Here is a 26912-nt window from a genome sequence, read left to right as displayed (position 1 = left end):
TGTGCGTCTTATGGAGCGAATGCAGGCTGCGCAGCTATCCCAGAAGCCAGAACAACAAGAGGGATCGCTGCTTTCACTGCACAGCGATCCCTCTTGCTGTTCTGGCTTCTGAGATTCAGACTATTTTTTTTCTTGTTTTCCTCCTCCAAAAACTAGGTGCGTCTTGTGGTCTGGTGCGCCTTATAGAGCGAAAAATACGGTATATTTAGGGTTGAAAGATAGCCCCCTACCTCATTTGCAGGTTGCAAATTTAGGAAGGGGCTATTTTATTGATTTTGGGTCAAATCCTTTTGGTTCATGTGGCATGCTTATGATGGCAAGTGGTGCTTTTCTCTTTTTCACTTTAAGCAATGTAAGTGATGTATATTTCTGCCACTGCCTGTGGCTCCAGTGGAATCTTTCTCAGTGGCTGCCACTTGTGGCTACCATTCTGCCCTTCCCTTGAATGCCCTTGGTATAACACTTTGACACGTAGCATAATTCCAGGAGTGTGTGTGTGTGTAGAATGATGGCTGCCGGCTGCCAAAAATGCCATGATATTGTTGCTGGAAATGGTACAGGAAGTCCGAAGCAAAACAATGCATCATTAGTCTGAAGATGGAAAAAAAGAAAAGAAAAAGAGCAGCTGCCATGACTGCTCAGCACCTGTTCAATAAATTTATATCTATCTTCATTCAGGGTGTCACTGCAGTAACTGATATATATATATATATATAAAAAACACTGAGATTACCTGCGTATAACAGCTATGTACATTTTACAATTTTTTATGTGCTATAAGCCGTCCAGAGTGGCTGGGGAAACCCAGCCAGATGGGTGGGGTATAAATAATAAATTTATCATTACTACTACTACTACTACTAGTAGTAATACCACTCCTCCTCCTCTTCCTCCTCTTCCTCCTCCTCCTCCTCTAGGTACAACTATTTCTCTTGTCTTCCAAAGTAGTGCAAACCCAGAAATAAATAAGGAACACAACTGGGAATTCTATTCTATTCTATTCTATTCTATTCTATTCTATTCTATTCTATTCTATTCTATTCTATTCATATACCAGCCATCAACATGATGCCTTCCAAATGGTTTGGATTACAACTCCTATCAGTCACAGCCAGGAAAGGAGCTGTTGTCCAATATGGTGGGCACCATATCGTTGGAGGATACATGCACAGATATAGATATAGATTTAGATACAGTCATATCTCGGGTTGAAGTAGCTTCGGGTTGAGAGTTTTCGGGTTGCGCTCCGTGGCGACCTGGAAGTAACGGAACGCGTTACTTCCGGGTTTCACTGCTCGTGCATGAGCAGACGCTCAAAATGACGTCCCGTGCATGCACAGAAGCGGCAAATCGCAACCTGCGCACGTGCAGACGCGGGTTGCATTCACTTCAGGATGCGAATGGGGCTCCAGAACGGATCCTGTTCGCGTCTAGAGGTACTACTGTATAGATAAAGATATAGATATAGATATAGATATAGATATAGATATAGATATAGATATAGATATAGATATAGATATAGATATCTGTGCAGCTTTAAATCTCTAAGCAGTAGAGAGTACTCACCCTCCCTTCCAACTCAGGGCAATGAAAAGGAACCACGTGCTTTCACATAAAGTTCTATTCCGAGTGCTTAAAAGGGCTACAGCAGGAGAGTTATTTTCTCTGGGTGACATCCAATAGTAGTCATACTCAGAGTAGACCCACTGAAACCAATGGATTTAAATAATCTGTGCTGCAAGGTCATGCCATGTAAAACACGACCTCCTGCACCATATGTGACATTGCAGTCAAGGTGGTTTGCTTTCTTCCTTTGGAGAAAGCAGTGGGGATTCAAGCCACTATCGCCCACTATGGAGCATTCCTCCCCCCCCCGCCCCCCCGCAGATGTCTGCAGAGGGGGAAATATACTGTTTGGCATAAGCAGTTTTCTCAAGTCTTCCCGAAAAAGGACAACTGTGTAAGGGGAGAAATGATGTACATATACAGCTTTACAAGAGGGCCAATAATTTAAGGAAGGCCGCATTTCATGTTAAGATGTTACTTGAAAGAGAGGAAGTTCCTTGGAAGTATTATCTTTCACATCAGTGTCACAATTTCTTATAATTCACTGAGCAAGAGGAAGTGGAGTTGGCTTGTCTGTGGCTGAGAACCTGTTCTTGCAAAATAGCTGCTTATCTGAGGAGCCTCCACACACTTCTTTATGGTAGCAGTTCCAGTAATGGCAACACATTTAAGGCACAAATACCAGGCAACAGTGAAAGGGGATCTCAATACCTGCACCTATTTTGTAAACAGCTTTGCATCCATGCACTCTAGTAACAGTTTGATTTGGGTCTTCCCTAAACCAAATTTTAAGTAGGGATGCAGAAACACCATTTACCTCGAATAATACCTGGGCCCCTATCAGCTTTTTCTATGAACAATGGGGGAAAGTGCTAAAAGGGATCACAATGGTTTGGCACATGTGAGTTTTTGTTCTGTCACTTGGAAACTGTAGTGTGGGATGAAAGCAGGCGGGAATGTGGAGGAGGAAGATACATCCCCAGTTTTAGCAGTAGCAGCATTGGCAGTAGGGAACTGGCACACATTTCAGTTGTGCATTGCATATCACCCCCATTGTCCCCCCAGAACTCCTCCCCATGTTGAAGTAGACTGAATGCTAGTAGGTAATCATAGGGGAAGGAGGCAGGGTTTGTAGTTGGGGGTTCACCCCCAACATATACTCACAACTAAGACTGGACTATAATGCAGTGATCAAATAGAAAGGATGGCTTCACATAATATTGAATGAGTAAAGAGTTAAAGTAATCGAGTTCTGGACATGAACCAACAGCTGCTATAGGATTTGCCAGTCTGATCTGCTAAATGCTGTTAGCAAATAGGCAGAAATGGGACATTAACTTGAAATACGTTTTGTTATTAACTACAACTGGAGTAAAAGCTCAAGGATGAGAATATCCAACAGAAATAGGATGTCTTAGCATTAAAAACAGCGAAAATTCATATTATGAACCCATTGTTTGCAAACTTTGTTAATGTCACTACTTCTAATTAGTTGCTAAAGTTAATACTTTTAAATAAAAACTAACAGGCAGCTATTAAAACAATCTAGTTTATATTTCTGTAGTGGTTCAGGACCCAGAGGCATTGACTTGTAGCAAAATATTCAGTTTCACAAAAATCCTACCAGGAGATCACAGAAGAGAACATTCTACAGTGGAAGAAAAAAAGTGTTATTTACTTCTGAGCATGATTTGACTAAGCAACAACCATGTGCTTGAAAGTCACGTTGGAGATTAGAAATGTGGTTGAGAAAGAGAAATAGTGACCTACAGCAACTGACTGCACACACATCTGGGCAGGGTTCATCTGATTGTTAATTAATCCCAAATTAAACATGAACACGAGGAACACCCTTTATTTAACTTTCAAAGTTAAAAGAGTAGCATTTCATTCAGGCATGTCCAAACATAACAGAAAGTAGATAGCCAAGCAAAAAATTGTGGTCTTCCACAGTTTATATGTATGTGAGGCTGTGTCTTTACACATGCACATTTATATTAGATAGCACTGATTTAATAATTCTTATTTGGGGGAAAATAAAGCTTCATAAACCGCAGCTCTAAAATGCACATTGTTGGGAATGAATCCAAGTGCTGAGGATCCTAGCTTAGTCCTTGCCTGGAATGCCTAATTAGGATGCCATTGCTTCTGTTACTTGGATATTTTTCAAACTGATTTAACAAATACTTTGCTGAATATTTTATTTTGTGGCTTGATTCCGAATAAACACTGATTTGTGTGTTCAACGTTCCAAACACTCTGCTCCACCCAGACAAGTCTATAAAGTTGTGGGAGGGAGAAGCTTCCTTGTGACAAGATATGAGGCTGCTGTGGTATGCTTATTAATAGCAAAATCATGTGGATGGGGCCAACTGCATGGGCAATTCTTATTCCAGAAAAGAGGTATTGCAATCTGCATAACGCTTTAGCATGCAGCAAAGGTTGTAAATAGGCAACACAATCCAGATATTTTGGTAAACACAAACATGCACACACCCTGCCATTTATTTCAATGCATGGAGCTGATTATGTGCACAAAGGAACTGTGTGTGAAAATCAACTTCACCACCAAAATTAGGGAAGAGACCATTTCTGGCAAAGGAGTACAGGGAACACATAAAAACTTTTATACGTAGAACAGTTCATGCAGAACACACCATAGCTATGACAGCTATATGCCTGCACATTTCAGACTCTTGCTTTTGAGACAAATAATGGTCCTAACACTCTCTCAAGACTAAGGAGAGTGATGACACTTGGTAACTAGAGTCTATGAGCTAAGAAACCCCAAGGTTGTCTTGCTCTGGTTTATGTTACTGAATCTTCTCGTATTCAGATGGCATCATGAACTGAGGTGAGAGCAGCTTGTGAGAATAAAATATGGTAAATTCTATTTATGACCACATTTATTTAACCAACAGAATATATTTAGAGATAAAGTACCGTACTTGTGATTTGCAGGTTCCAATGTGAACATCTGCTTGTTTTATTTAGTCACCCATTTTTTTAAAAATACCGCTTTTCATCTGTAAAACATCCCAGGGCACCAGAAGCTTTCGACTACAACAATCCTGCAGCATGCTTGCTTTGCCTTGCTATAAAGTTCCACGGAGAAAGGCAAATCATTATGCTATAGGGGAAGAAGCCAGCAATGTATATAAATCATTTACTTTTGTGGAGAGTGTTCTGGACAGGTTGGATGCCCATTTCATTTCCAATAGGTGTTTGGATTTTGAGAAGGCTCTGGTTCTATCGAAGAGTGCAGAAGCCTTGAGAACCAGTGCAATCATTTGTCAGTGCCTTGTATGAACAGGCTGAGTTTGCTAATAAAAAGGAAGAGCACCTTAGAGAGTGATTGGCACTTGGAATTCGAAGCAAAGGGCTTCCTGAAAGGACGGAGCTAATAGGGGGCTCAACCTTTCACAAAGCCATAAAGATGGCAAAGTAACCAGCTGTGCAAACCTCGGAATAAGGAGCAAAGAAAAATTGGGAATGACTTTGAAAAAGTAAGCTCTGCTTCACAAACACTATGGGGTAGTTACAGCAGCCATTCTAAAAAGGGTAAACTCGCTCGTGTCTGCAAAATCAGGTGAAGTGAAAGGCCCCAAAAGCAATCCAGCTACTTTTTAAAAAAGCACTCTGCACCAAAAAGGGGGAAAAGGGTGGGGGGGGGGAGCTACCATTTCTCAAGATGCTACCATCAGCTCAACATTACAAGGGGTTTGCCCAAAGGTACCAAGGAGCTTGGTTCAACTGGAACTCTTCATGAATCCTGGGATCGTGTATTTCATTTTGGTTTTGTTCCGAACAACAAGCATGGTGACACTGCAAGGAAATAATAGAGGAAGCTACAGTGGTTCAAGCTAAGGATACTCCCAATAGAGGAAGTCCCTGCAGTTCCTGCCAAATATCTTCCGCATAGTAACTGCCTTGCAGGGGAATTTACCTGCAGTAATGAGTATGTGTAATTGATACGTATGAAAGTTCACGCCTAATTAGTCGCCAAAATGTATAGCATATCTAATGGTAGTGGGCAGCTAGTTCTTCTTAGGCTCCATATTTTGTAAAGACACTATCCCACCCTGGAGAGTAAACTTAGCTATTTGTGGGACAATCCTTAATTTCAAAATAGATGCAGAAGCTGATGTAATAGTTATTTATGAGGAGGTTTACGAGGGATTCCAAAACTCCTCAACCAGCGTAAGCTAAAACTGTTTTTTACACAGCCTAGTGGGTCACCTATTAAATCTTTTATGCTTTTCCATACAAACAAGTTAGAATGAGGAGCAGCTTGTGTTCATCATGCCGGGCAGTATTTTATCCCCATTTACCATCTATACAAAATCACTAGGAGCCATCATCAGGAAGTCTGGGGCACAATGTCATCAGTATGTTGACAACACCCAGCTCTATTTTTCTATTAAATCTGAGACAAGCCAGGATGTGCCTCAGTGCTCCAAGTAGTTTTTTGACAAATACCTTGGATAAACCAAATATTCTTCGAAATCTTGCCACTTGGGATTACAAATGCTTCTGAGCTTTTTCAAAAGTAGATGACACAACTCTGAAAATCTAGGAAGACCATAATAACTCAGTTGATGTACACGGCACTTCAGTGGAAGTCTATGACAAAGTCCAACTGCAGAGCAATGTCTTTGCAAAACGATCTGACACCACCAAGCAAAAAGAAGTTATACTATCAGCCATCACAATTTGATGTAAGAACTACACCTACAGCTGGAGGAGGGACAAAAGCCTTATAGAATCAATAGGAGCCAGCAGAGTTCTGAAGTCTTGGGAATCAACTATTTCAGTTGTCTGATGTTGTAACATCCATGCTGTTATCTTTGAGTTCCAATAAATTAATACTTAGCCTGGTTCGAATATATTGTTTTACTTTAATAACCATTTACTCTCTCCTCCACTAATTCTGTTCTCTTTATATATTTTAAAGCAATTTACTCAATTTTGAAATGTTATCCCAAAAGATGCACTTGTTAACCTGCAGAGTTATTCCTCAATGTTCTAACTTTTTGTTAGAATTGACAGACAAGCAATTCATCATTTCCTCCATGATTCATGAACATACACAAGAATTCAGCTGGGCGCTGAAGAACTAAGCCTAGGCAGTAAAATGATAATGTGATGAATCATCCATTTGTTCTGGGAGAGAGATCTGTGTAATCTTTCGTTTTCATTCAATGTCCGAAGATAAGTCTCTCTGTACTCTTGGCTATTTCTGCTTCTACATATCCATTGACTGTGGTATTTCTAGTATGCAGGCAAATCCCATTCCTTGATTCCCCTTATGATATCATTGCTAAGTGACATTTGACAAAATGTTTCCTGCATTTTGCTACTTCCATTTGGCACCATACAAGTGCTGTCACTTTTCTTTCTGATTTGTGGCAGCCTCAGTACATTGTTTCCTGCATTTGGCTCTTGGCAGAACTCTTTGCCAGGAAAAAGAACTAGGCTGAGGCATTAATACTTTGTGGGCAAAATTCAAAACGTCCTTGCTTTCTTATCACAATGTTTCAAGTCCCTTTGTCAATCCATTTAGAAATGCTTATGGAAAGATGAAATAACACTCCCTGACTAAGGCAGTATATGCAACGAAGCAAATAGGGGGAAATATATTTTAATTATGTTAAAAAGTCCACAAATGTCTACTGATTTTTATGAATCTGATTTCATTTTTATGAATCTCTTAGTCCTGACCCCCTTACAGGCACACTTGATAGTGATGCAGGAGAAGGCCTTCTTGGTAGGTGCTCCCAGATTTTGGAACTCGTTTCCTAGAGAAATTACTATCAATCATCGTCATCATCAATTTATTTGTATGTCGCCTTTCCATAGCTATAACCATGCTCAAGTGGCTTGCAACAAGATCAACATCATTACAAACATAACAAAAATAAATAAAACACACCAAAAAGTACACAACCAAATGGAAACAATATCCACATAAATCATATGACGGATATAAAAAAAAAAGGTACAAAAAATAATATCAGTATTAATAACAGCAACAACAAACCCCAACCAAAAGCTCTAAACAATACCACAGCTAAAGAGCCTGTTCAGCAGCTTTCGTAGCTGAAGGCAGGCAGGCAGGCAGTCTCCTTTCCTCCCAGGCCAGGTAGGAGAAGGCCAGCCAGGCAGGGAGCAGGTCTTCCTGGGCTCTCAGCCAAAAGTAGACCGGCTCCCTTCTTCTTGTCCTTCCACTAGTAGGAGTGGACTTTCTTGTTCTAACAGGCTTTGGGAACCGACCGCTTTTAACAAAAGGGCTGGTACTATGATGTTTTTATTGTAATACTGCGTATGTTTTAATGTTTATTTTTATTTTCTTTAATGACTGCTTTCCCCCTATGTTTTTATCTGTTTCTTTTTTAGCTGTAAGCCACTTTGAGTCCCTGTCCCAGGCTGGAGGCAATTAGCAAATATGAATGTTCATGAGATGTTGTCAATAACTTGCTACTTATCCACTGTCCTCTATTTCTATGAAAATATGTCTTGATAATCTACATCTTTATTTAGGTCCACTCATAGGTTGTACGCGGATTAACTGAAGAATGAAACCTCAAGCATTTATTTTATGCATCAAAATAAGCTTCTGACTGTGTATGAGAAATCTATTTCTTGCATGTTAAACACCTGCATTTTCTGGCGCACACATGATAAAATAATGACAATGTTCTCAGAGTTTTCTTTCATCATTATTGTTTGTTACATGCACGAAAGCTTGCTGAAACACTGTAATTCTGTACACAATGGAATAATCCATAATCAGCAGCTCAGAAAAAAAAATCCTTAAAAATAAAAGTCTGCTAATAGACCTAAGATTGTTTCTAAAATCACTTTTTAGCAATTTAACCATCCTTGACTAACAAAACTGTGGTTCAATGCCTGTGGTTTTGATGCATTTTTAATGAGATTCATTTTCTCTTGTGGTGAAATCAGTTTTAAAAATAATCTATTGCTAAGTAAATCACAGAGAGGAAGAGGGATGAACAGGAACTAGAAGAACCCTCCTTTAGTTATTTAATTTTTAATTAGTTTAACTGGGTTATTTAACTTTTCTTTCTTTCTTATTGGGCTTAGTGGCAACCCAGAAAACTCTACAGGTTAAGGCTGGTACATACACTCAACCCATCCAGCAATCACCTTCACATAGTGGAGAAATAGGCAACTTCATCTAGTAATTTCATATAAATGTTAATAATATGCTGTAATATAATGGTGGGGTCTAAAAAACCTAGACAAAAATACTGGATCTTGTTTCTCATTGCTTATTTAAAGTTATTTTAACATTTCCAGTTACCTAAGACCTCTTCACTTTCTTCACAAAGCAAACAGCCCATGAGAACTTTATGCCCGCCCTGGAATCTTGACCCTTGGTGACAGTTTGCTACTTAAGAGTCACAACATGTCAGCCATATAATGCAATTTAATGATCAATTAAGAAAAAACACACCCAACTGCTAGGATTGCTCTGTAAGGCTGGAATTCTAAATGTGGATAGGATACAGCAGAAGTTGCTCCTGAGTAACTTGAGTAAATCTCCTGAGTAAATCTGCCCAAGACTGTGGTGGGCAGCACTGTTAACTACGGGAGCCTGAGTGACTCATTCTGAAGCACAGACCCTTCTAAGATTTGCTAACTAGTGAGGAATGAACTTGGTGCAGTATGCCATACATTACGTTAATGGTGCAGTTAGGGCTCAAACAAGAGGCTGAGGTCCAGGGCCTCACAGTTCCACCTTGACAATTCTGAGAATGGCAGGTGATGAGGGCACCCCACATCAAAGCACCCCACATCAACACCTGGGCCAGCATAGCCATGCTGGAGTTGTCTTATTGTATGTTTATTGTTTCACAAACATCCTTTGTGTGGTGCATCCATGATGACTTGTGCTCATGATGCTACTGGGGAAGGTCAGGTGCAGTCCCGCTTTTGATACTGTTAGCACCTACGTAAGTTCTGAGGTGGTCACACTGCTTCACTTTCAGCCACTGCATATCCTGCTACTTTTTCATACCACAGTCATTTTACTTTATTTTTGTCCTGCTTTCCTTGTGCAATAGCTCCTCCAGACATCAATAATGTGGGAACGTTGGAGGAGCATCACAGAACAACTTCTAAACCAGAATAAATCCACTACTATTATTATGTCAAGAACATGTTGCAGAAGGTGCCCACAATAAAACACCAATCTAGAGGTGCCCTTCTTTTTTCTCTCATATATATATATATATATATATATATATATATATGGTTAAAGATGCTCATTTTATTATTTTTTACTTTTGGAATCTATTATCTGTTTCTACAACAAAACTGTCCTTCTTCCAAAGTAAATGTGTTTGGAATCAACAAAGCAGTCATGATTATACAATGACACTTAAGTGAGTTTAAAATGCTAAATTCTACATGTTCCAAGTTGTTATTATTATTATTTTTAAAGATTGGAAATTTCTCTCTCTCTCTCTCTCTCTCTCTCTCTCTCTCTCTCTCTCTCTCAAATAGCCACCCACACAGATAATCAAGAATCTAGATGTTTTTAAAATATGGAATAGCGGTGGGAGAAAGAAAAAATTTACATGACCAACTAAAGCCCCCTCATCTCAAATTACCTAGCTAACCACTGTATTATTTGTTTAGTTCACAGGGATTAATAACCGCATAGATAATGGCATGAACATATTTTCCACAGGGTAAAGCAAAAACAGCAAGTCTGCCTTTCAAATTAAAGTTTGAAAAAATAAGGTGAATTGTCATCCAAGAGACACTTAAAAATCCTAATCTATAGTTTCTGGGTGTTAGCAAAATATCTGGTGGGTTTATATAGTTGTTCAATACCCACTTAATTGATTTTGCTTAGGCTGTCTTTATTGTTGCTTTTTATTGTTAGATATGGTTTTAATGTAACTTACTGCATAAAGTGGGTCAGGAGTCCTTATGGAATTTAAATTTAAATATAAAATTGAAAACAAATTAAATAAAAAATAAAAATTCAACTCAAGTAGTACATGTAGGCACTACTTTTAGTCTTCTTCGGCAGCGAATGGTAGCATCAGATGTAAACTTTTCATGCCCTCATAATCATATCATACAATAATGGATTCTAGCCGTGTCCCAGATTTTCCAGACTGGTGCTGACATCAGAAGGAGCTAGGAAAACTGAAGGCATGGGATATGGCCCATAACAGCAAGAGTTAAAGAAAGAACTTTGACTAATCATTGCCACCTACTTTCTCAGTGCTTGAATGAGTCATCAGCAGTAGTTCTCTAAAACTCAGCTTCAGAAGTTTATATACACATAGTATTTTGAATTTGATTTCACACAACTTAAAAGTTTGCTTTATTAAATATTTGGCATGTGCAAATCCTTCCTTAGACACACTGTTGATATGCACCCCTTCTTTTATTTTGAGGCTCTTAAATTTCACCCTTCCCATTCCTGGCTGGCAATCTGTGAAGCCAGGATGATAGGTTGCTGGGATGGCTCAAAGGATCACTGCTCTGAATCAGCCCCAGGTGACAAGAGTCCAATGAAGTTCTCATTTGGACATGGAAATGTATAGGTGCAAGTTAGTCAGTAAGTAAATTGGAGGCCTGAAATCACCTCGAGACAAGAAATGTCAGTTTTGGGGGGAAACACGTCGCTGTAGAAAAGCTATCACCACTCTCAATAAAGCACATTTAATTAACCCAGGCCTTCACTTTCAGACAGACTCTTTTCTTCAAGGTTGAGTCTGTCTGCATATGGTATACAAAACCCAGAATTCAGCTCGGTGGGTTTTTTAAGAAATGTAGTATGAAGTGATGCTGGAGCCCTCCTGTTTACATTGGAGCACATTATGAAAGGAACTTGGCTTCGCTAGATGGAGGAATCTTCCTAACAGACTGAAAAAAGCAGGGAGCAATAAGGAAGGGCAAATGGCAATAAAGCAGAGGCTCGATTACCTACAAATCGCTAGAAAACAATTCTAGTGCTTTCGTTGTAAAACATACCTGATTGTTCCATCAAAAGGTAAGGTCGTCCACCACATGTTTAAGGGTGCCATATACTACTTATCAAACCTTTATTAGGCATTATGCAGGTAAAACCATAAAAGGAAAATAACATATAAAAGCCTTGAGATATATATAAAAAGGCAGGAGTTGGCTACATACAAATATAAATATATACATATAAAATCAGTGGTTTTCCTTGTTAACCTGCTCCTTGGAGGACTGCTGCCAAAAACTCGGCTACCCCCGCCGTTACCCTTTGGTCAGCGTCGGATAGGTAGAGTCCCACACATTCAGCTTGCTGGGGTTCCAGACCACCCGAAAGGGGGGACAGCACGCGTTGACGGAGCGTACTGTACAATGGGCAATGAAAGAGGATATGCTCTACAGTGTCCGGGACATTCATAGAACATCTGCAGAATCTCTTGCTTCTGGGAATGTTTTGATATCTTCCCCAGACAAATGCTGAGGGAAAAACATTCAAACGGGCCAGCATAAAAGCCCTACGTTGGGCTGGGATTATTAATTTAGAGACGTAATTGGCTCTGCAATCTAAGATATTTAAATCGTAGAATCTGGGGGAGCAAATTTTGTTTACAGCTGCCATAATATTTTGTCTCTCGACATCCTTTAGTCTAGTTAGGATATTATGGAGAATATATTGCTCATTAGAATTGTACAGGAGCTCCAGCTCGATGCCTAAAGATTCAATTTTTTTTTCAAGGTGCTGATACCATCTTGATTTATAAGGGTCTTTGAGCAAATCTGCGAGCAGACTTGATGGAGGGCAGCGAAAATGGCAGCGTAACCAATACTTTATTGAGGTGGACCATGCCCAGTATTCCATTGTGTGTATGCCTATTTCTGCACACATTGTTTCATATTTGATCATAAGAGGGAGTCCAAGAATACGTCTCAAAAAGCTGGAGTGAATCTTTTTTATATCACTGTTATATGCTTGGACCCATAGCGGGATACCATAGAATATCTGGGATTGCACTTTTGCTTGAAATATCTGATTGGCCGCAGGAATAAATTGATTACCTTTCTGATAATAAAAACGGGCAACTGCTGATGAGATGCACTTTGCCTGTTTTATGGCATTTGTGCGATGGGTTGCCCACCCTAAGTTGCTCTGGAATAAGATTCCCAGATATCTATGGATTTTCACTTGTTGGATTTCTTGCCCTCTTATTTTCCATTTCTCTAATTTCCAACCATTCGAGAAGACCAAAATTTTTGTCTTCTCATAATTTATAGAGAGTTTGTTACATTCGCAGTAAAGGATCAGTGAAGATATAAGACGTTTCAGACCCAAGCTCGTTAGTGATAGTAAGACAGCATCGTCTGCGTATAATAAGAGAGGAACTGGTTTCTGATTGAGTTTAGGGGCATGTGATTCTATTTTTTGAAGGTAATCTGGCAAGTCTGATAAAAATAAATTAAATAGAAAGGGGGCAAGAATACACCCTTGTTTTACCCCTTTCGAGTGCCATATAATCCTCCGTTGTGGAGCTCTAAAAGGCCTTTTAAATAAAACTCTTGCCTGTCAGATCCATTCTGTCTGGGACAGCTGCATATCCTGCACTGTGTATCTAAAGAGGATGGGGCAGGCAGCTCTAGGATGTATGTATTGCCCTGGTTAACATCATGAATGAATCTGTCAGTCACTCTCGTCTTGGAAGAGCGCTTGCCTCCCCTCCTCCCCTCTGGAACCTCAGAAGGGTTCCTTGGCTACGCTCGGGGAGTCCCACTGACATCACTGTTGCTTGCTCAGCTGCCATAGATGGCAGTTGGACTGGGTGGAATGGCTGAGGGCATGATGGGTGTAGCACGTGTGGAATGCCTAACATGAGAGTCCACAGGTGTGGGTGACAGGGAACAGTTTACATCGGTTGCTATGGAACCGTGATTGGCTTACACATCTTCAGAGCCCACAGGAGGCTCGCTGAGGAGAAATGGCAGCGATTTTTTAATAGACTCCATGAAATCAATCCTTGAAGAACGTCTGGAGTCAAAGGCTAAAAAGGTTTGGCTGACTTAATGTTACATGATATATGTAAGCAAGTCCATCTACAAGAACGTAAAATTAGCGTTGCTTTTCAGTCGGAGCTGATCACAAGAAACTACTCTTTAAGTCTCTCATTTAAGGTTGTTTATGTACATAGTAACAGAATGGCAACCCCTGAGCGAATCTACCAACAATGAAAAGCAACGAAATTTTCTAAAAGACGGAAGAGGGATTGTGAAGCAGAGAGACGTGAAGGGAGAAACGCTGCCTCTTATTTTTCTGAACTTCTAAAAAGAAAACCTGATGTTCTTCTTTTAAAACGTGTCTGCCTCTAGGTCTTTGGCACAAGCTTACTGCTGGGAGGGCCAGCAATCTATTTAATGACTGCATTGACGTCAATAGCATAACTGAAATACTTAGTAAGATGTATGATTCCAACTTTCAGGGGGTGTGTATTTCTAAGCAATGGGAAAATGAGAAGTGGATTCTCTGTGGGAATGAACTAGCCTTGCAGTGCAGGAAATGAAGCCACTATTGTAGCCAGGATCATTGGACACTAGTCAGTTAATTTGGGTTGGGGTGGGGGGAGTTTAAGTATTATCTGACAAAAGAACTATTCTTCATTTTCTCCAGCAGACTTCATGTATATTTTAAAGATCACAATATTTTCATTTACAATGCAAAATGACAGCTTATCTTGTTGGCTGTTCCCAGCTATCTGCAACAACATCAAGCTTCATTAGAAATTTACTTTTTAATTTTTTAAAAAGCTTTCACATTAAAAACGAAACAATTGAAAGACACCGTTGAGTTTCCTAATTTAGATTTCTACCAGTAGGAATCTACTGTGTTATGTTTTCAAAAACACACAGTGTAATCTAGCCAGTTTAAATTCTTTTAAAGCCAGAGGAAGGACCATAGTTCATGGAAGAGGCCATGCTTTTCATGCAAAAGATCCTGGGTTCAAAACCTGGCATTTTCACAAAGAAATAAGAGAGACTTGTCTGGAACCCTGAACAGCTGATGCCAGTAAGTATATATACAATAGTGAGCAAAATGGACTAATGGTTTAAGTTGGTATAAGGCAGTTTCCTATCTTTACCACCCATTTATTGGAAAGTGACCCCCTCTGAACTTTATCAGACAGACTCATCTCTGAGTAGTCATGTTTAGGATTGTTGTGCAAGCCCAGACATTTCAGTGGCACATGCTTAGCTTTCCTGTTGAATCGGGAATTGTGGGTAGGAAGGTGGAAATATCTAAATTAATGGTTCTTGTTAGCCTGAGTAGCACTGAGTTAGAAACAAAAGAGGAATGTAAATGGGTAAAATTGATGGTAATTGCAGCCAGACAGGTTATAGCGAGTAATTGGAAAAATGCAGAAGAGCTAGGGGTGAACCAATGGAGGGAAAAATTGAAAAATATTATAATCTTAGAATATCTAACTGTGAAGATACGTAAAATGAAAGGGTTTAAGGTCAGTGAGAAGGAGGGGGATTGGTTTCAGAAAATATTGACTTATTTGGGCAGGTTTGAACAATTTGGGGCAATTAAAATGTTAAAAGTTAAATAAACCTTGTGGAGGGAGGAGTGTTAAGGTATATAGAATTGTACATATGGTTGATTTGAATATGTTATTATTGATTATGTATACCCAATGTATCAGCCACCTGGTGGTTTTCACTGTTTGTTTTCACTGTTTGTGTTTTGGTTGTTGGTAAAAAAAAACAACACAACCAAAAAAAACTTTCCTATTGAAGTCTGTGTTACTTGCATGATTAATCTTGGCTTGCTTCTATCCCTCCTTACTTATGTGATGGTGATACTAACCATTTTCAAGTATGTGTTAAATTTAGATATTTAGCATGAAACCACCCTACTATAAATTCTATATTAACATTATTATTTTTTGCATCTGAACTGGTTTTCATAGGAGTAACGTAACTTCTGATCTTTAAAGTCTTTTTGTCACAAAGGCAGTAATTTTATATCCCTGTATTCCTAGTATAGAGCTGTCCTATTACTAAAGGTCAACTTAAATGGCTTCAGTTTAGACCTACCAGGATACAGTGAGTAGTATATGGGTCTGAGAGATCTGGGTTCAAATCCTACACAGACTCATTCTGTGGCCTTAGGGAAATCACTGCTCTACTGTGATTCCTTTGTGCCTACCTCATAAGGTTATTTGTGCAAGAAAACCACAATGAAGACTATGAAGTACTCTGCAAGTGATATATGACAAACAGTTATAGTATTTTATCCTGCATAACTGAGTAGGTGCATGAATTAGCGTCTATATCCCAAAGCATCAGTATGCATACCCTGAGCTAGGTGAGAAAATCCTCAGAGATTGTCATGAGATTTGGGGCTATGATGGCAAATTCCTGCAGCTCATTTACTATATGCACATCCATAATCTATATGGATTAAAATAAAAAGTTCTCAAAATAGTTGTACAATTTGGTTACGATGATATTTTAGATAATTTACAACCTAGCCATTTATCTTTTTCTTTGGACTTTCATGCACAAGAAGACACCCATATAAAAAAGTACATTTGATTGTTCATGTAAAGGCATGTAAGGAGTTTAAGAAAAGGCCAGCTGATGCAGTAATGAAGGGAAAACACCATTTCACACCTGCTCGTAACAGCAGAGCTTTTACTATACTTAAAACCCATGAGCCTTGGGAAACTATGCAATTTGTTGCACACATCGACGAGCTAATGTTGCAAAGCATAAAAGCCAGATTTTTGTACTGTTGGGCATGTAATTCTTTATCATGCTGCATTTATTTTCTTTTGAAAATACTTGAGGAGCTTTCTCTTTTTGTCTCTCTCTCTCCCTCCCCACCCTCAATCTGTTTCTGTAACAATTCACTGTCATAATAAAATGATTCCATCCTTTAAAAATTATGCTACAGCCCCATCAGACTCAAGTAATACCTACACAGTCCAATATTATATATGTCTACTCAGAAGTAAGAACTCCACTGTGTTCAGTGAGGCTCACTGACAGGAACTCATACTGGAGATGCCGATTTAATCTGTAAAATAATTCATCTCAGGGTGGTCTATAACATAATTTAGCTTTCAGTTCAAGTAAAACATTTATACCTAAGTTGTTTATTTAGAACTATACCCTTCTTTAAATAAACATTTATACAAAAGTTACATTACAGCTTTGTCTACTGCCAAAATATCACAGAATGATCACTCCAATATTCACAAGACAGTGATGTGGGATTGAGGATTTAGAACTATCCTAAACTTTCATTTTTCTTTCAACAGCAATGTTGATGATTAAAGAGTTTACTTGTCGATTTGTACGAAAGGTCAAAATTGATTTTATTTTCTAAAGTATTTTCACAGGTAAACATACTCCTTTTAAAAAAGAACGGATGCTAAGTCTTTTCCCCACTCCTTGTCCGTTTCACCTGAACTCCACCATACCTCCGGACTCATGGCATAGTTTAAGTTTCAAACATTTGGAATACCTTGATGGAGTGTGTGTGTGTGTGTGTGTGTGTGTGTGTGTGTGTGTGACTTAAATTCACAAACTGTTCAACTATAACATAGGAAAGTGCCTTATACTTTGGTTCACCTAGTTCATTATTGTCTACAGTGATATCCAGCATCTCCCAGTATTTGAGATACAGGTTTTTCCTAGTCATACAAGGTGGTGTCATGGATGAAACCTGCAATCTTTTGCATGCAAAGCATTTGCTCAACCACTGACCTATGGTTCTTCCCCATGTTTCTTTGCCAGCCCCCACACTTGAGGGGAAAAATACGTATTTACCTGGTGGAGGGTAGAAGAGCTAAAGGCACCATAGCAGCAAATAGCGCGTTCTTGGCAGGCAAGGATGTCATTTCAGAACAGGTCATTTCAAGGCAAGGAGAGATTCCAAAATGCTCAGCAGTACTGTGCTGAAATCTGTCCTGTTCAATTTCTCAAAATCGTTCTTCATATGCAAAAGAGGCTTCCATTTTTTCTACCTCATTGTCCAGGCAGCTTAGAATTTCTGTGGGTTTTGAGCTTACCTTATTCCTGCAAGGTGGCCAAGGATAGTATATTTGTTTGCCTTTCCAGTAAACATTTCTCTAGCACTCTGCAGCGAGTCTCTGGCTGATGTACTTCCTGAGCTGAAAAAGCCCTCTGGAAGGAAGTCTTCTCCTGGGCTTTGATTAAGTGCAGGCACCCAGGAGGCAGCAAAGTCAGACCACTGGCGAGATGATTTGAAGAATGAAAGGTCACTCACAATTCCTTCTTGGCCACCGCAAAAGTAAGGCAAGCATGACAAAAACCCACAACTCATCCACGATAATTTCATTGAAAGCTTGTTTTGCCTTTGATTATTTTTTGAATACAATTTCTTTTCTCACTAGCTGCTGGAGAATGGCTGAAAAAAACATATAGAAGAAATGCTACATCATGTTACTACCACTCAGCTATAATGAATATGCCCCATGCATCTACAGTGGTACCTCGGGTTAAGAACTTAATTCGTTCCGGAGGTCTGTTCTTAACCTGAAACTGTTCTTAACCTTAACTTTAACTAATGGGGCCTCCCACTGCCGCCGTGCGATTTCTGTTCTCATCCTGAAGAAAAGTTCTTAACCCGAGGTACTATTTCTGGGTTAGCGGAGTCTGTAACCTGAAGTGTCTGTAACCTGAAGCATCTGTAACCCGAGGTACCACTGTATTCCCATATGCATCCAAGGCTGACATAGCATGAAACTGCTTCCAGCAGATAGTGGAACTGCAACTTCTCAGAAGCATTAACAGCATGGAAGCAGCATGTAACTGTATGAATGCAGTGGTACATTTTTGCATATATATTTTTGCTGCCAAGGGTTGTGGTACAGCAACTTGGATCAGTAACAATATCTATTATATTACTGTTGCCTTGATCTAAAAGTTTTTCACACAGTTGCAGAACAGATGTTCCCACAAACTAGATTTATTTATTTGTCAAATACTTGCCTTTTTGACCCCTTAAGAGTCTTTTTAATTTGTGAAAACAGTTCTGTGTGTTCCTGTGGTCTGTAATTACAACAAAATTAAAGGGGGGGGGGGAAATCTGGCTGGATTTTAGGACAAAGCACAGGGTGTATTCCTAATGCATGTTATTCGTCCTCTCTGTGGCTTTAAGACTAAGGAAAACATCTCATGACAAGACTGGACAGCTGTTTAAAAGAACATTAAATTAGTAGTATAGTGTAGTAACAGAATGTGAGCTGGGAAAACTCCAGTTCAAAGCCTGCCCGAGCCACAAGCTCACTGAGTAGGCATAGGCAAGCCAGTATTTTTTCTGCCTCAGCTCCCCATTGGCAAAATGGAGATATTAGAAAGGCCTACCTTACAGGGTTGCCATAAAGTTTTCTGCCATGTTGTGCATGAAGCATTTTCAATATTAAAAATGCACTAAACATTATATCTGTGTTGAATATTACTCTGTCCTGTCCAAGAGATGGCTCCGTCGGTAGAGCGTGTGACTCTTCCTCTCAGGGTTGTGGGTTCAAACCTCACATTGGGCAAAAGATTCTTGCATTGCAGGGCGTTGGGCTAGATTTATCTTTGTGGTCCCTTCAAACTCTACAATTCCACAATTCTATGATTCTATGCTCCACTGTGGGGCAAAGAAACTCATTGTATAATCTTTTAAGAAAACATAATGAGTGAAGAATTGCTGTTTGCTTGCCAAGTTCTGGAAATTCTATTTAGTGCCAAGAAATGTGTTGTGTTCATTTCCAGTGCAAATGCTGAACGAGGTCTGCCTCCTTCACCAAGGAACATTACACTTGTCAGCTGGCTTTAAGCATTTTGTGCTTCTCATAACAGGATACAAGTCACACTTCTAAAGCAAAGAGAACAATCTCCTCTGATTCAACTGATGTTAGTTGATTGTGTGTCTTCTATGATGATGTGAAGGGAGTACCTAGCCTTGTTAACAAGAGAAGCAACCCGTGATGGAAAATAATATTGATCTGCTAGGAAACACCACTCGTATACTTTAAATATCTGTGCATCTTTCTTAGACACTTGGACAAAATAAAAATAAATTTGCACCTAGTTTGTTACAGGCATGAGGAAACTGACCCTGCAGATGTTGCTGGACTACATGATTCCTGACCACTGGCCATGTTCTGGGGCTGATGGGAGTTCCTCACCCCTACTCTATAAGTATATTGTTTCAAATAATGGGCAAGGTAAACATGTATCTCCACTAAAATAAAACTTAAAAGCAAAGTACCGTAATCTATAGTGTAGTTTGCACTTAAAAAAAAGAGAGAACCAAATTAGTGCAATTAATATAAAGAGACATGGTCGTATCCAACCAAGATGTCCTTTTTGCTTGCACAATGCAAATTCCTCTCCCTCTTCTGTTCATGCTCCATACCCATTCCAGATGTGCTCCGGGGACCGGAAGAACCCCCAGAACAGATTATGGAGGCACACAGGGGGAAGAGTGTCCTTGCACAAATGGGGTGACCTTGTTGGAAACAACCCCACAGTAGATGAATGCATATATTGAACCAGTGGTTAAAGACACGTGAAATTCTGAAATTGCTATGAACACAGTGGACAGCATTCGGGGGGGGGAGTTATGCAAAGATCAATATTATCTCTTTAAACTACTGACTAGGATTAAATCTTAGGACTTATAATTGGGAAAATATTTTGAAGAGTCCAAGAATGTTTTCATGATTATCACAGCCTGAATTTTTATAGTCACAAGCCACATGGGTTGACACACCAGGGAATTATAACTTGGTGTGTATTGTTTTCACTAGGCATAGAACTGTTTCTATTATTTGTATTTTTTTCTTCTCCCTGTGACTAAATATCAACATTTTGACCAGATATGTGTAGCAGGGATCTTTAAGGGGATCCTTTGATTGATATTTCCATTTTAAAAGAAAGCAGAAACAAAAAAGACCATATGTGAAATTATTGTCTTTCAAAGGAATACCTGTGAAATGATAAAAAGTAACATTGTGTTGGCATTTGGGGTGCATGGAAGAACTGGGAGCTTCTTCACTCATGATTACACAAGCAATATTTAGTATTGTTATACCTGAGCAGTCAAATGCCATACAACCATTGCTAAGGCATGAATGATGAGGATTGAACTGCATTTTTCAATGAGAAAAGATTGCTGTTTCAGTTTGAGGATGATTCAATACCCCGCCCCCCTGCACGAGAATCACAACAAAAAATGGGAAACAACACTGCTCCTTGTTTCTCAAACAACCTGAAAGTGTCAACAGAACCCCCACAGAGACGATAGTCTTTTTTTGGGTAAAATAATTTACTCTGCCATAGCATGAAACAGAAGCCAGAAGAAATAAATATATATAGATATATATATAGATATGTATATATATATATTGCTGACCTTACTGAAAAAAGTATTTAACTTCTTGATCTCTAGTATTTCTTTTTTCTGAAAGCTGGCAAGAATTATGTCACATTTATCCAAACAAACAGAAACTCTCTTATTAAGTTTAATGGTTGCTGTCTGGGATTCTAAATGGCCATCTGTTTCCAAATTAATCATACTTCCTAAATTCGGGCATCATTTCCTCTCCCCGCCTTTTAGAGTAAACTAAACATTTAAAAATGTATGGATTTGCTTATGTACCATTGGAAGATAAGAACATATGTTGTTATTAGATGCATTATCCAAATATCAAGGCATGGTGTTGATGGGAGCCCAATCACGCAGAGGAATTGCTGAACAAAGTGTTGGCTGCTTTAGAAGCATAGTGGTAAAGTTGTACAGCCAACAGAACTGGGGCCAGGACTGGCAGTCTTGTGTCCTGGAAGCATGAAGTGAGTACTGGCATGTATAAAGAGCTGAGATGATGGTGACCTATGCCAATGACAATGTGTCCTATGAAGGAAGTTGGAAGGAACAAAAGGATGAGTGACAAAAACCATGAGTAATTTCTAGAATTGTTAAGAGAAGCTGTCTTTGAGCTTCGTAGCAGTATCCTTGGTTCCAGCTGATGCCTCTTGCACAAGAAGACAACAAGGCATAGCACTTGCACCAGTATCCCAGCACTGATCATCAGTAAAGGGTTTTTGTTGTTCTTGTTGGCAGCCATCTGTCTCAAGAGACAATGGAGAATTCCTCCGGGGCTGAAGTCAAACCGCTGCGCTAGCAGCAGCTAAGTGACTTCTCCAGGGCACAAGCCTGGGCAGTGTGTATGGAGGTCCTGGGCTGCCCAGATGACAAGATCCCTCCCCCCGGCCTCCCTGATGTGGTCCAAAGGAAAGCAGAGCAATATGTTTGGCACCAGCTTGGCTGCAGGAGTTGCTGGAAGGAGGCATACAAGGTCTATCCAATCATCTTAGGGAATCCACTCCCAAAGATATCCCACAAGGCAGCAGAGGTTTAGGATCAGAGTTCTCCTTCTCCTAGATGGGCTACCTTCTCAGATTGACGAGACCCATCTGCCCTTCACTTCCCCCTACAGCACGTGCAGAAAACTGCCTTATTGACTGTTGGGACCCACTAATGGTCTTGTCCACTCAATCCGCCAGAGCCTGTCTTCGCATGTAGAGAAAGTCCCTAACTCACTAAGGGTTTCTTGAATGAAGGCTTATGCTTAGGGCTCTTGCATGGCCCAAGAAGGCATATACAGTTATGAGTAGGCCTGCTGCATGAACTTTGAAAAGGCTTTTTCATAGTCCAAGACGACTTATGAATGATTAATGAAATGCAATACAGTATTTCAGCTTAAGAACACACTGCCAACAGTTAGGTACAGCCAACATGGGGTCACCAACTTGTTGCCTTGTGGTGCACCTATGGCTGCAAAAGTCTTCCCTGTTGTCCACATGACCCCCTTTCCCCTGCTGAAATTAGGCTTCAAAGAAGCATTGGCGCCAATGGAATGGGTTGCGCTGCATGTTTAGTTGCAGGATGTGTGTGCTGCCCATGAGTTTCTTCTGTTTGCAAAAGTGCCCCCAAAAGTTAGTGACCCCTGCTGTATCTGCACAAAGAATTTAAGACAGTGAAATGCATCACTCTGCTACAGAAGTCTCTATGTAAAGTTGTATAACCAGGTTGGTCACAAATCAAGTGTAAAGCCACCACACATTACATCACTGAATCTTTTCCTATATCTCTTCTTTTCTATTACTGTTTCCCCCTTCTTCCAGCTAATGTGTTGCATGCATATCTTGCCATCTGCTGGATTCTCTATATCCAGTTTTCTCAATGGACAGTCACTAATCTTTCCACAATAACAATCTTCTTAGTCACAAACCATTGCACATTTTTTAAAAAGTGCTTCTCCTGGATTACCCACTCGGGTTACAGTGATAGAATTGTCAAGTAGTTTTCTATCCACCTCTCATGAATGACCAGAACAAATACAAAGAAACAAGGGGGAAGCACTGCAGTTCTGATTATATTCTGTACAATTATGACACAGATTTGCTCTATGCTGTAAATGTACCTAGCCCTGATGATTGAAATATTATATCTCTAATGCGTTTTAACGGAATCAATAGTACTGTTAACTGTTTATTAAAATAAAAAATTATTGCCACTTAAACACTGTTCGTTCAACAGAATACATACCCTGAATGTTAACCCTGGAGACTGGTGGTTGATTTGCTGCCGGTGACCTCCTGTATAGGTATAAATAATGCATCGTGAGATTCATATTGCCAGGGCTGGTAGGTACCTGTTAATACAGTCAGAAGGGTTTTTTTCTTCTTCCCCATTTCACATGAACAATTGATGGTTATGTGAATTGTGTGAATGTAGAATATTTTCATATGGATCAGCTTTTAGCAATGTTTTTCCTTCTCTCCATGTATCCATAAGCAGCAAACTGGAATGTTTTGCATAGAGGATACAGCACATTGCCTGATCCATGTGGCACTTGCCATGTGGCGCAACTGCCACATAGATTCATTTGCAAGCAACTTCCACATGAGGGCAAGTTTAGGAAAAGTGAGGTTGCACTCTATGAAATCATGAGCTGAAAGAAGCAGTGCTTTTGATATGGATAGAGCAACACATGCATACTTATTGCACTGGGATGACTTTACAAGTCGAGAGAGAGAGAGAGAGAGAGAGAGAGTACTAGTTTTATGTGACATTCTAGGTTGCTTTAATACCACTTAAAGCCTCTCCAAGACCAACAAAAATAGACATCCTGTGAAAAAGCCAATTCTCTCAAATAACCATCAGTTTAAACTGGTTTCAAATGAGAATAAATTATAATGAATTCTGTTACAAGTGCCTCCATGACAGTAAAGAGATGATGGAGGTTTTGAAGTTATAGAAGGAATGCTTCATTTTCTTCAGACATAGCCATATGAGAAATAGCTATCTGATGTGACACTGTTTCACATCGTATAATGCAGAAGGGGCATGTAATGTCTGACTTCAATCTTTATTGAATTCAACACTTCTTAGCTTACAGCACAATCCTAACAATGTCTACTCCGAAGTCAGTCTTACCGAATTCAGTCAGGCTTACACCCAAGTGACAGTGGTTAGGTTTGCAGCCTTTCCCCTGCAATCTAGAGGGCTAAGAAAGTAGACTAGAAGTTGGAAATTCTTAGTTTAACTTTCACCTCGGCATGAACCCGTTAGGTGGCTTGACACAAGCCACTATTTTTCTCAGCCGTGTCCTCGTCCCAACATTAGTGTAATGACACTACTGTCTAATAATGGGCCATACTGATTGGGGCTGATGGGAGCTGGAGTCCAGCAACATCATATCTGCCTTATTACTGTTGTCATACAAACCTCAATAGAATACAATGTTTTAAGCAGTTGTGCCATTGGCCATGCTTAGGAGTGCCCGATTTATAGCATACTGCTTTGCACTCACAAATAGTTCAACAGGCTAGGTAAAATTCCTGGACACATTTTAAACTATTGGTGACTAAAATCCAGTTTCATTAAAATCAGTTTGATTTGGGCATGAGTTCAATATGAGACAGGCTGCATGCATTACATTGGGCCTCATGCTTTTTCACTATAGCTCCCTCACTGAACAAAGTGTTAATCAGGTGCCAGCATTGGTAAAAATCAGTCTGAGATTGAAGATATGCCTTATGGTACAATTCTGTGCATATTTTGTCAAACCTAGATTCCACTCATTTCAGTGGTCTTTCTCTTTAGTAAGCATCCATAGGATGGGAGCTCAGTGAATTTTGTAGCACTTTTTTTTTAAAGGAGACAACTTACTTGTTTGATGCTCCTTGCAGATTTGTCAATAACGTGAAGTTATTCCTTACACTTCTCAAACTAGCCAAGACCTACAAAAAAAATAAGGCCACACTAAATATTAAAACAAGTGCAAGCATTCAGAATGTACATATAAACATTTAGACAGTTAAATACTCTAAAGCTTCATTGATTTAAGTAGTGGGAGAGAACTAAACACATGATTGACACTTTCCCATTAAAACAATGGGATTTCACAGTATTGAATTTGACTGGATCGTGCCTAACAAGCAAAAAAGCCGCTAAATATTCAACATCATTATACAATTGTCAGGGAACTGCCATCGGAAAGACAGGAGGTGGAGGGGCTCTCAGAAGTCAGGAGAGACTCAGCAGCGGCGGAAGGCAGCAGCAGGGGGAGAGTGGGAAATCAGGGAGAGAGCGAGACGAAGGAATGGCTCAGGGAGTCTTCCAGCGATAACAGCGGAGAAGTCTCAGGTCCTCCCATAGGTACACCCACTCCTCGCCGGAAACTGTCGCGCCGAGAATCTAGACGACGCGTTTCCGTCAAGGAGCTTTTATGCTGGAGTAGATTCCGTAAACGCCCACTGTCGGATTCTGCCAGCGACTGAGGGAGCCATGCTTAAGGGCTCCGCTAAAAACAGAGCCTTGCTAAGTTGAGCAAACTCTGAGGGACTAAGCTTTACGCACAAGCAGCTCATCATCCCATCACAACAATATACACAGCTGATCTCATACATCCTTAATCAGGACAGTTATTTGTAGGAAACAATTAGCACATGAAGCTGATGCAAAAGAAGTGATAACTATATATAATGCAACTATCACAATCTAGTAATGCCATGATATTTGGAACAGGATGCCTGGGTCAGGGTGGGGCCGGAATGGGAGGCTGTGATCAAGACATTATGGTTGACTATACAGTAAGACCTGTGAAGCCTGACAAATCAGAAGGCCAGATGCAGTGACGAAGGAGGAGGAATCACATGGGCCAGGATCCTTATGAAGCAAAAGTGCAATACTCATAAGTTCACTCTAGGCTCTCAAATGCCTCAGATAGGCCACCATCCGCACTAGAATCAGTGTCACAATATTTGGAACATACCTGAGCAAAAGGTGTAACTATCAGGTCATCTCCATGTCTAGCAAGAAATGAAAAGAAAAAGAATCCCATACAGTATTTTAATAAACAACCACATAGTCAAGAAACATGATGCATTCTCATATTGTTTGAAATCTTTAGGCAACATCCTGTGTTACAGTTGCATACTCATGCTGTACATACAGATTAAGATGTGCACTGAAACACACATGTAGCAACTTTGAATCACTATGGAAATTCTGTTTCTTCACTGCTACACACAACCTTCCTAGTGTTTCATCTGATTTGGCCCTCGCTCCCTTGCCTTCTAACCCCCGTCTCTGTGACGCACATCCATCTTGCATCTCTTGGTCACGTATGACGTTTTTCACATCTCTTTCCTACCTCCTTAGTGTACCTCACTAAATGAGGTAAGTGATTATGAAAGAGTGGGCGGGCTGCAGATACCTTTTGGGTTGGTTGCAGACTACGTTTAGGCTGTAAAGTATATTTTGACACTATCTGCACGCATTACAAAGCCAAACCTGTTGAGAACTAGTCAGCCAATCTGTGGGTTCCTGGAGAGAAGATGGTGGTTACTTTGGTCCTCTTCTGATCCTGCTGCTACCCAGGGATAAGCTATGGCTGGACTAAGCTTTACATCTGCGCCCTATCTTATAGCTTATGTTGCTGCAGAGAAAGCACAAACTGTAGGCAAGTTACTGCTCATGGTTTATCTGGCTTCAGATGCAATGCTAAGCCAAACCAAACCATGGCTTTATTCACGGAAGGACAAGAGGAAGAGCAAAGAGCAAAGAAACAGTGATGTTCTGTATGGGAACCTGAATTTTGTTCTTTTGCATTAAGCTTCGATTTGCATGGTTTGGCTTAGTGGTACATGCAAACAGTGCCAGATGTGCATGTATATGTTAAGGGGAATGTAACTTGAATGGTTAATGTGCATAATAGCTAGCCATTGTGCATATTCACCAGGCCTCATGAAGAATGTGCACG

General features: G+C 40.0%; 1 protein-coding gene and 1 long non-coding RNA gene across 6 annotated transcripts in view; one reads left to right on the top strand and one right to left on the bottom strand.

The window, feature by feature from the left end:
• Positions 1-26912, bottom strand: part of PDE4B (phosphodiesterase 4B) — a 246582-nt gene that overhangs the window by 30617 nt on the left and 189053 nt on the right. For 2 of the 5 annotated variants that reach the window (XM_079982021.1, XM_079982022.1), the window contains 3 exons: positions 25923-25959; positions 24818-24888; positions 23192-23241 (listed from right to left, as the gene is read on the bottom strand). In XM_079982021.1, the coding sequence (XP_079838147.1) occupies positions 23192-23241; positions 24818-24888; positions 25923-25959 (158 nt within the window). Of the gene's footprint in view, positions 1-11583; positions 11640-13071; positions 13221-17636; positions 17656-23191; positions 23242-24817; positions 24889-25922; positions 25960-26912 lie in introns of those variants that run through there. The other 3 variants (XM_079982023.1, XM_079982024.1, XM_079982025.1) reach the window with 3 other exon arrangements.
• Positions 13500-20951, top strand: LOC307219111. Its single transcript, XR_013840296.1, has 3 exons — positions 13500-14623; positions 17686-17878; positions 17982-20951. It is a non-coding gene; the product is annotated as an uncharacterized lncRNA (long non-coding RNA).

This window comes from Podarcis cretensis (assembly GCF_951804945.1).
Source record: "Podarcis cretensis genome assembly, chromosome: 6".
Classification (NCBI taxonomy): Eukaryota; Metazoa; Chordata; class Lepidosauria; order Squamata; family Lacertidae; genus Podarcis; species Podarcis cretensis.
Note: the sequence above shows the minus strand (reverse complement) of the source record. Positions and strands in the feature narration are given on the sequence as shown.